The sequence below is a fragment of the Cariama cristata genome, unplaced genomic scaffold, assembly GCF_000690535.1.
Source record: "Cariama cristata isolate BGI_N322 unplaced genomic scaffold, ASM69053v1 scaffold19534, whole genome shotgun sequence".
Lineage (NCBI taxonomy): Eukaryota > Metazoa > Chordata > Aves > Cariamiformes > Cariamidae > Cariama > Cariama cristata.
Genome location: NW_009614930.1, coordinates 157 through 11,183, shown reverse-complemented (window position 1 = coordinate 11,183; position 11,027 = coordinate 157). Strand labels below are relative to the sequence as shown.

At 47.9% G+C, this 11,027-nt stretch overlaps 1 protein-coding gene across 1 annotated transcript; it reads right to left on the bottom strand.

Annotated features, from left to right (window-relative positions):
* Positions 1 to 1,616: 1,616 nt before the first annotated feature.
* Positions 1,617 to 10,671, bottom strand: LBH (limb bud and heart development). Its single transcript, XM_009699617.1, has 2 exons — positions 10,549 to 10,671; positions 1,617 to 2,147 (listed from the first exon to the last, which is right to left on the bottom strand). The coding sequence occupies exons 1-2, from the start codon at positions 10,669 to 10,671 to the stop codon at positions 1,947 to 1,949; spliced, it is 324 nt and encodes a 107-aa protein (XP_009697919.1). The 3' UTR covers positions 1,617 to 1,946.
* Between the last annotated feature and the right edge of the window lie 356 nt (positions 10,672 to 11,027).

The following is an 11,027-nucleotide window of genomic DNA, read 5'->3' as shown; positions in this document are numbered from 1 at the left end:
CGTTGCTGGACCAGAGACCAGCCGCAGTGTAGGAACACTGAATTTCTCCTGCTTTGTGCTAACTCATCTCCAAACTCCTATCTGTCTGAAACAGTTATGCAGAGCTGATAAGTTATTGCCATTATGTTTAAACACAAGCAAGACAAGACGGTGATCAACCGTCCACCAAGATGGGCAGGGAGCATGTATAACCAGGTCCGCGTTGCTGGACCAGAGACCAGCCGCAGTGTAGGAACACTGAATTTCTCCTGCTTTGTGCTAACTCATCTCCAAACTCCTATCTGTCTGAAACAGTTATGCAGAGCTGATAAGTTATTGCCATTATGTTTAAACACAAGCAAGACAAGACTAAAACAATTACAAAAACAACCCTGCCAATATGTTAAAAGCAGTTCCCAACCCCCACCAGCATTCAACTACTCATGAGGTATTAAAAATACAAATACACACACATCCAACTAGATTTTAAAAATGGAACCAGTTATGAGCAAAGGGGGGTGGCATTGGGATTATTATGAAAGTTTGGTTAAGGCCTTGACATTTCTTTTTCTCTTCCGTGACCCAGATTTGGTTTAGGTGGTAACTGTTCTCATCCTATCCCAAGACCAACTGGCTCCCGAGTTGGTCCCCAAAGCCATGAGATCACCTCCTTGCAGGAAGGCAGCGGGTTACCCTGTCTGGCTGCAGACTGCGCTCCTCCCCCAGAGACAGATGACTTCTCCTTGAAGCAGGATATGGCAAAGAGGACACAACCACAGACTTCGCCAGCCAGCATTCATTAAACACCCACGATCGTTTCCCCCTTGCTATGAAGCAGAAACACGTCTTGTCTCAGGACACTCAGGCCAATCCTCTCCCAACAGACCCCTCCTGCAAACCCCCCTTTCCCACTGGTGATCCACACTAGATCTGGTGTTTCGTCTTTGGATTACTGTCCAGGTCTGGCAGCACTCCCCACCGTGCACATCCCTACCAGCCTGTCCTGCAGTGCAAAGCCGGAGGAGATCCCCCCACCCCAGCCCTCTCAAGCCCGTTGACCAGCAAGTTGGAGACCTGAAACCCTACAGCTCCAAGGACACCGAGGTAAGGAGGTGTAACCTCCACCCGCCGGCTTTGGGTGCTGTACAAGATGAGACCGACCACAGCCGCCTCAGCAAATAGGAGAGAAAAAAAAATTTGAGGTGTTCAAACCTACATGAGCTCTTGCTGCAGACAGAAGCATCTTTACATCTGATGCACATTACTTCACGCTAACCACCTGCAAGATAAAACTAGGGCCTCGCAGTAGAGATGACAAGCAGCAGCCTAACATGATCCTGCAAATACAGCTGTTCAGCATTGAAGAGTATAAAGGCAAACAGAGGGGGAGAAAACAGCTTTGGGAAAAGTGGCTGGAAAACAGGCTCAACAGCAAGAGCAAGAAACCCAACTACTCCTACGGATGCTCACGTTACCCTAGGAGATGCCGAACCGGGGAGAGCTACAGACCCCTCGTCAGTAGAGCGTTTAGCCATGCTTCCCTACGGACACCCTGTCACCGCCCGACACACAAAATGGAAGCTGTAAGAAAGGCAAATCTGAGAGATTACAGCTCTGTTCTCAGGCTTTTAGCCATCTCCATCTTTCCTCCCCCTCCCCGAGCTCCCCCCTCCAGTGGTCCTTGCATGGTCACCCTCTGCCATGTGCTTGGAATTTCACTGCTGCCTCCGCCTCAGAAAAATACCGATAATGATCTCAAGAACAGCAAACATTTCTCTGCGTTACTTCCTTCCTTCCTCAGGAGGTCTGGTGACACCGAGGGCTTCAGTTCTCAATACAGAGAATACAAAAAAACTAAGATCTTGCAGGTGCAAAATTGAACTTGTCTTTTTTTTAAAAAGACTTTCAAAAGAAGTGTGGCTTTTCCTTCAGAAGGGTGCGGTCCCTTGCCTTTCCTCAGATGCCATTTATTGCTCCTTGTTGTCCTTCTTTGCATCTTCACAGTTTTCTTCCTCTTCTTCTTCTTCCTCCTCCTGCACAAGGAACTCTTCAGGCGGCCATCTCAGCTCACCACTCTCCACATCACCCTCCGTCGGCTCCACCACGATCGAGGGCAGGCGGTCCTTCAGCTTACAGTAACGGTCAAAGTCTGAGGGATCAGGGAAGATCTGAAAGAGCCAAGAAACAGGCTGTGAGAGGGGCTGCTTTCAAGCAGTCTTAGCCAAAACTCAACTCAAGACACTCAGGTCTTCAGGGCAGACTAGTCTGGACACAGAGTAAACCACTGAGCAATGGGAAGACTCCTGGACTTGTAAATAAGCTTCTTTAATCTCTGAATATTGGAAATGAGCACTGCCCAAGAGGTTTCCAATGCACAAGCTTGCTTGGATAGCACTCAGCAAATAGGCACCTGCCCTTTTGGATATTTATCCAGACACCTCACCCCCACCGCTTTTGCATTCATGCTCAGGAGTTTGCACACCAAGCTGTCTCGGTGGAAGAATCTGAGCTCTCATTTCCTGCTGCTGGCCAAGCTGCACCCGAGAACAGGTTGGTGCTCCAGGACCTGCTCCTAGCAGGGGAGACACATGGCAACCCAGCACTACAGCGGTCCCAACCCTTGCAGCGAGGGCCCGCATCTGGCATCACCCCATCGGACTGTATCGGGCTGAAAGAGAAGTTCAGCTGCATTTTAGATATCATTTTGGCAGTGTTCTGCATGCTGCAGCTACCATACATCAGCAGTGAAACTCAGCAGGAGGACACTCATTTTATGGAAGGGTTGGGGATCGGAGTGTATTTCTTTAGGCAGGAGGTACCCGTGGCATAGCCAGCAATTATGCACCACATTCCTCATGCAAGGAATATGAGGACCCCCTTACCTCCAGCCCCCCAAGGTGCACAGAGCAGTACCTTGCCCCTTCCCTCCCACATGGATGCTCAAGCTCAGGCACTGGAGCAGCCCCAGGGCCCGGACTTACTGCTGTGCCACGGGGATGCACACTTTGATCCCACTAGGAACAAAATAGGCAAAGACACAGGTACAGGAAAAACTGCCACTGCAGCGCAGTGTTGGCAGGAGCTTGGCATGACTAAATTGCAACGGGAACAGAAAAGGTTGCTGTTACTTGTAGGGTTGACCTTCTAGGGGAAGGGCTTCAAACCCCAGCTCATCCAGAAGAGAACTGCTGGGTGACAAGAACCAGTTGCCACATCAGATCCCCTGGTCAGTAACCAGAAGATTAAACAATTACCACCTGTTTATTTCAAACAATTTTATTGGAGTGCCCATTTCACATTACACTTAAACATCCCAAAGATGACAACAAAATGCATCTTCCCCTCAAGGCTGTAGATGGAGTGGGGAGTCAGGCACTGCCCTTTTCTTTGAACACCAGCTGCATTCAAGTGAGTCGTAAGAGCATCCTTGCAGGGAGCAGCACTGCCAGCCTCAGACAGGCACAATGCTCATGGCTGCCTCAGCTTGAAAGCAAGATCTGATCTGCTTTGGTCTTTGTGGTTCCAGTTACAAAAGCAGGTTCCCCATCAAGGAGCTCTGACCGTTAACCATGAAGCATCATTCTCCTCGTGCCACTCCTGCAGGCACCCACCACCTTGGGAAGCCCTGGCCCAAACCCCAAAGTGGAACAACATCCTATCAACTTGTTCTTCAGCCTAGCGACTATTAACTACACCATTACCTCCTTGTCAATATTCACTCTTCTACTGTTCGGCCACATTCCTCCCTCGCATCCAATTTGTGGCAACCAGGTTACCAACTGGTTAACCTGGGAAAGCCATCGAGTTGCTACTTAATGCAAAGTCAGGCAAGGTAACTGAAGCTAATGCACAACACAGGGGCTGTCTGCACACATCCATTTGGTCCTGAGGATGGTGGTGCAGAAGGTCCTACTACAGCACCCACCATCCATTGGTTTTTCAGGTGCACAAAAGCGAGCGAGGTCTTTGAACGCAGCCACGTTAACATGGGCGCTGCAGTACGAGCTCCTCGCTGTTAGTCACTCCCGGCACAAGCGAGACTGTTAACTGTTTCTTGGAGCTTTGTGGCTTTTGCTTGGCCAAACAAAGGCCGTTTCAGACACATCGTGCATTACTGGAAGTACAGTCAGTGGCTCTTAAGCATCAACTTGTTATCTCAACTCTGGATAGGAAAAAAATACCCTTGACATTACATGGTTTAGAAGGCTGCAATGGAAAAAGAAGTGTGGTTCAGGAGGTTACATAAGCTGATAATGTCATGAAAATAGCCTCCTGTGCAAGAAAAATAGCAGTATAATAATTAAACTAACCTCTGGCTGCTATCATTTTAAGCACATTAGGTCAAATTGGAGCAATTTCTTTGAAAATAGCCTGCCAGATTTTTTTCCCAGAAACTAAGTAGTAGTCATTTCCTTACAAACAAATATCCCAAAATGTGGTGTGCAGCTTTTTTAATAAAAAAACCTCACACAATCTTATCTCAAACAGCTGCAAGACAGGCCAAACCCAAGAAGGTCAGGATTTTTTCCACTAAGTCATGCTTTTTAACCGTTGAGGCAGCACGAAGTGAGATGTTGCAACTGCACTTTCAAGGGGCATGGACAGTCAATGGAAAAAACACAAGGCAGATTTCCTCACATGTGACGAGCAGGGCAACACCGCAGGCCAAGGACAGAGACCGAAGGAAAAAGGGCTTCAGATGAAGACTCTTTGCACATCTGGGGAAGCCGGGTGGAAAAGTTACCCCAATCACCTTCCCCACTCAAAAATAAGCTGCACTGCCAGACTCTATTAAAAAAAAGATGAAGTACCAGCTTTCTGCTGTCCCACACCAGTAGTGCCATGCTGCATCTGTTGGTCCCGTATGCCTAATCTGGTCCCACTCCAAATTTAGACAACAGGAAGAAAAAAACCACAAAACCCACTCTAAAACTTGCAGCAAGGTCCACACTGGGAATGCAGCGGCTCAGCTCTGACCTGGGAGCTCGGCAGCCTTTTGCCCAGCCGCCAGGACAGCTTGCCTAGCAAAGCCTGCCTACAAGCCTTTCTGCTCACATCACCCAGCTCAGGCATGTGGGAGGAAGACAACCACCAACTGGTTGTGAAGGCTACCTAAAAACCAATTTAGCAGCAATTCAAAGGTATCTTCCTCCCCCTCAATTGCATGATACAGCACGAGGGGCTGCAACCGCTTCTGCGGAGCCCCCACTCCTGGCCCACAGAGAGCCCCATCTGACACCATCAGAGCCCACAGAGGACAGCTATACTGCTTCTTACACGACTCAACACAGCTGCTTGCTCGCAACCAGACTGGTTTTCACAGGCCTCTCCAGATTATGTTTTGGGAACTGCTCTCCTCATGGACTGATCCAGATCACATGCAAACCAAACTTTTGCCCTGCAGCTGGAAAGGGCAGTGAAAAGCAGAACTGGAAATGATTTTGGAAAGATCACGTTTGCCTTGTGTTTCGGATGATCTAGCTCTACTATCCTTGAATGAAGTCTTGGCAACAAGAATGGAAAGTTTTCGTTGCCCTGGGGAGGCTCATACCCTCTCTCAGCATTCACAGGGATGGAGAAACACCAAAAGCAGGAGACATGTCAGACAATTAAGAGGATTAGCTCAGCTCTACCATAATTCAAGTGACACTTGCAAATTCAAGACAACTTCCACATGTGTACTCCATACCAACACCCATAGCTAAAATGCTTGTCTCCTCTCCCACAGTCCCCAAAACTATTTCCATTATATTACAGGGAGACTAAGGCATTGAGATCTTTCCAAATTAAGTTACTGGGTTTGGGGAAAGCTTTGCTTCATTGTGCTAAGACTATACAGGACTGAAAAGACTGTACAGAGAGGCATACCGCTTTAGGTACGGGATACACCCCCAACGTACACATATCACTCACCCTCCTGGTACCAAAAAGCTAAGTTCTGTCCTCTGCCTCTTCAGCAGTATCAAGCTGATATTCCAAACCCCCAATCAGCATTTAAGTTCTTAAAATAAAACTCTACTGCCATTGAGAAGCATGGCAAGCTCATTTCAGGAAATATTTAAATAATCTCTCAGTATCCTCTTTGGAGGAATTTTCCAGTTCTAAGAAACAGCGCTAACACATATATTTACTCACACAGTAGTCATGACTTGAAACCGAGCTCCATCTAGTATGCACACAGCAGCCAGTGACTCAGGTTTACGAACTATGACAGCAACTCCCCAGTCACGGACAGATTGCCCTGTCTTGGGGGACGGTGGCAGGGAAACTTCATACATCACAACAATTTTCCATCAGAGGAACAAGGCATCAAGCAGGGAGGAAAACACGCACTGAGATGTTCCAATTAGCTGCTGTCTTCAGTTTGCATTTCAGTGGAACACTTTTTTGCATAGCATAGCTGCAAACATGATTAGTTTTGGCTCTGTTTATCCCATATCCTGCTTCTGCCTTCATTTAAGGTCCCAGACTCTGGAATACACATTGACTCAGCCTACTAATCTTGTCCGGTAACCAGGCATCGGATGTGCTATGTGAAGAAGTTATCCTGAACTCGCTTGCTATCACCACCTTTTTGCAGCCCAGTCTCAAGACCTTCTGCAGTAGCAAGCGCCAGCTCTAATACAGGACTTCCCCTGCACAAATCAAGGCTGCAGAGTCACGAAGCACCTCACAAGCAAACAAGATAAATACAGAGGGAGCTCAGTTTGCCCCCTTTGCCATCGGCCCTTAGGTCCGTAACACGTTGGCCCCTCAGCTTAGTTGGGGGATGCAGTTCAAACCCCTCAGCACCAAGCTCCTTCAGAAGGTCTGGTGAAGGTGCTGGCGCAGAGGTGTTGCATCCACCAAAAATGATTTCCCCAACACGACAGATGACCCACGCTTTGGGCATTGACCCTGGATGAAGCATTAAGCCTATTTACCTAGATTCAGTCAGTCTGACATGATTCACAGCTAGCTGTGGCTGTAATTAACCTAGACAGATCCCAGCATGATGCGATCATGACTTAAAGAGCTCAAGCTCCCCGTGACAACTAAACCCCAGGTGATGGCATGAGGCAAGCTCAGCCTCCACAGGCTGATCTCCTAAAATGGAGCCTAAGGTCCCACAGGACCAGCAAGCCAGCCAGACAGCCGATCTGCAGCCAAGTAGCATGCTCAGCTCAGGACACAGCATTCGCTCAGAATAAACGCTTTGGGCATCAAAGTGTGTTCAGTCATGCTCAGACCCTGCTGCACTTCCAAGCAGCAAGGCAGGATTCAGGTCAAGGCACTGTTTTGACAGCAGCTCGGTGAAACGATTAATTCGGCCTTGGTTTCAGTAACACCGTTTGTGCTGCTGTGAGATAGCATCAGAGGACAAGCTGGCAGAGTGCTGATGAGGCTTTTCAGGGAATGGGTATATCTAGGGGCTGGAAAATAGCAAACAGTACATTAGCTCCGACTGGCAGTGAAAAAGGTCCAGCGTGCTGGAGATTTGCCAGGCAGGAAGCACATGAAGCCCTCCACAGGCACATCTGTTTGTCACAGGGGCATCTTGAGCCATCAGCTGCATTTCAACGAGTTTTTTGTTTAGTAAGTCCCATGGGAATTATGGGACATCTATTAAAGATCCAGAAATAGCTCTTCACTGCAGGCACAAGACCCAACATGACATCATCTCTCCAGCCACATCTTCTGTTTGGTCTGTGCCGCCCTGTTCCGAGACTCACACCCGCATTTCACCATTCACCTCTGCTCAGGCCCTTTAAATCTGTCAGCTGAACCATCTTAAGGGGGCTCAGGGAGCAGCTTTACATCGCAAACAGGGTAATAAAAGCTGCTTTACATAGAAAGGGTTTGAAATTAGCACATTAGCTTACAAGCATTTTGCGTATTAACTGGCAAAAGGCATTTCTATGCTCAGAAAGCCCATTTTGCAAGTGAAACCGTACAAATTACTAAGCCTATACAGGCAACTCTTATCACCGATGACTTCTGCAGAAGTCATTCAGTGAACTCCATGGGACAGAGGAATCAGATTACTGAAGTTTATACTCAGGGTATGAGTTTCTTTATTTCCTCAGTTTACTTCCAAGTAAAAGCAAAAATACTTTTAAACAGTACTGTTGTAGGACAAAGTCTGCCTGTAGCAGACACTGATGCGCTGTACAGTTCCAGCAAAGCTGCTGTATCATCTCCTCTGGTCCAGACAGTTTCATGTCCGCATATGGTAGCGGAAGCAGCCCCCGGGCTCACAGCTAGCATCCTACGGACCAGCTCCCAGGCAGTCCCTGATCTACACAGCCTGAAGAGGGACACTTAGAACCTCAGTTTTGAGGTCATGTCTGCAGTAGAATAAATCCAAGCTCTACTACTAGAATAAGAGAAACTTTTGAAACTAAAAGCTTGCCTCTGCCAGTTCTGGCTCCACTATTTTTTTGCATCTCGTAGCCAGCCAAGGGCTGTCACACTTACATCGTGACTGCTCGACTCCGCAGATGAGTGGAGGAAGATGTTGCAGCTTAGAACAACAAGTCTCAGTGTAGGAGCAGTCATGCTCCATTAGCCCTGTCTGGTTTTAAGTTATTGCACTACAGCCCTCAGACTAGCATACAATTTTCCATGCACCAAACTCTCTCCCATCAGCAAGACAAAGCACACAAAGTGCCAAAGTCTGAGGTAGAACAAAAAGTTCATGGTACAATTTGCATCAGATTTGTCCTTGGTGTTCTACACTCAAGTTCTCAACCATTTAAGGATGCTTTCAACTTACCTTTGTTTACACTGTGACATTCTCAGCCTAGCAGCCAGGGGAGGAAGGCTGGAGCCTGCTCCCCAATCCTCTTTACACTAACCTGATTTAGAGGCAGACCTCATACACAGCCCACACACCACCGGTGCCCCATCAGGAGCTCCCATTTCAACACCTCAGCCCTTGCTGCCATCAGTTTGGCTTACATCAAGGTGAAATACTGGCAGGCAAGTTCCCAGCTCTTGCAGGCATTTGAAAAAAAACCATCTGTGACTAGATCACTACAGAGAAGAGATCCAGGATGCAAAAGCTCTGCATAGATGTGAGTCTTCGACATTTATGACTCACATCTTCAGGTTCAGATGATCCACTCAAAACTGAACAGGCCTGTTCCCCAGTTGGCCCAAGCAGACTTATCAAGGTCATTAGCACTTGGGGGAAAAAAAAAATCTCGCTGAAGCAATCATTAGAACAAGCAGGGCACCTAGATTCTGCCTCTCACTGGAAAACTTGGATAGGTAAATAGAGACATTTGACCCGACAGGGTTAAGCCTTTTTATATGGTGACCCATAAAGATAACTGCACATCCCATGCAGGCTAGTTTGATTTCTTCAGGTTTAAAAACCACTCTCATTGCTGTACGCTCCCTCTATAGGAGAGGAAAGAGCGGCCATACACTTTCCACTAACTCAAGCACTGAAGCACAGCACAGCTATTTCTACACACAGGCAATAAACCAATCAACTTGCACTACCCAGATCCAGAATACAGATCAAAAAACCCAACGCATCCCCTTTTCCTCCCTGCAGCTTTGGCTTCTGCTAGGAGCCTCAGCCAGGGCCCAAAGTTCAGTTGATTTCATGCTTCAGTGCACTGTTGCTGCCTCGTAGCTCATTTTTTCAGACATAAATACGCAAGCATACAACAGCACAACTCATTTGAATGCACACTTAGAGCAACTGCCTCTGTGTGGGTTGTGTAACATCTGCAAAGGAAGAACCCTGCATCGCGATCTGCCGGTAAGAGTCACCCGATGCACAGACCAGATGCAAGTCATCTGCATGCGCTCAGCATCAGTGCTAAATCTCATCAACAAGTCTCCTCGAAGAGTATGAAAACAAGGATCTAGTAGGCTAAGATGCACAACTTGCCCTTTGATTAACTATAAGCTAGGAAATAAACGGGATATTGAGACTAAAGGATTAAGTTTCAAGCTAGTTTCTAAGACTACCTCTTCACCTCAGTCATTAATCTAGAGGTTAATGGCTAGTTACATTTGGCAGAACTTCCAGAATGAATGCAGCTCGTGCCTTCAGACATGGATAGCTCCAGTAACATTTCAATGCTTGTTTAGGCTGTCTCTGGCCTCACTCGCTCTTAGAGAAGACTGTTAACCCTCATAAAACAGGCCCATCAGTCAGGAAAACCAAGAAATAGATCCAAAAAATGTTAAGTGCCATTCAAACAACCCCCTCCTGCTCTAGGCAGATCATTTGTATGTCATGTTACAAACAGTCCTCTCAGCCCGGTGAGTGGTGTGAACCCTTCTTTAACCGACCTCCCCATCTCCCACTGAGCCCCCACGAATGCTGAATGAGCAGGGGCGCGACCACTTCAGAAACACCCAAGTCCTTTGCCAACCTGGTCTGATACCGAGTGATATTTTAGACAACCGGCTCCTGCCAAGCAGGCATTCCAGTCTGTTGACTAGTTCGCACTACAGCAAGACCTGCTATTAGGTCAGGCTATGGAAAGGTACATTAGACCGAGCTTACAGTCCAGCCCAGGCAATTCTATAGGGGATTACAGCCTAAGCAGACAGCAAAGCACTTACCTGATACGACAGGCCATCCTTGCGGGGGCTTAGCCCAATCTCATCCATTGCTGGGGTGTTCATCATCACTTCAGTCATTTCAGCTGATCTCAGATAATCAGGGCTGGAAACAAAAGACAGCATTCAAATGATCCGAGGGGCTCCAGGAGGGCTGAGCAAGATTTAAGCAGCATCGGGAAAGAAAAGCAAGCAGAAGAGGCTGTCGGCAGTTTGGTCCCTTCCTTTCTGCTCCCCCCTTGGAAGGGGGTAGAAAAAAGCTCAGCACCACCTAAACCGGCGCTGCATCCCCTGCCCCGGGAGCAACTCCCCGAGTTTCTCCCCAAGAGCCGAGCCCAGGAACACCCCGGGGGGGTGAACAGCAGCCGCTCGCTTCGAACTCCACCTCCTCCAGCTCTGCCCCCCAAGGGGGAAAGGAAAAAAACACTAAAGAAGTGCAAGCGCTGGGGTTTTTTGGGTTTTTTTTTCCCCTTCTTTTTTTT

Excerpts from the sequence above, each read along its gene's own strand:
- LBH (XM_009699617.1), bottom strand. The coding sequence starts at position 10,671 with ATGCTGTCTTTTGTTTCCAGCCCTGATTATCTGAGATCAGCTGAAATG. Across the intron at positions 2,148-10,548 it reads AGGATGGCCTGTCGTATCAG|ATCTTCCCTGATCCCTCAGA; the intron begins GTAAGTGCTTTG and ends TGGCTCTTTCAG.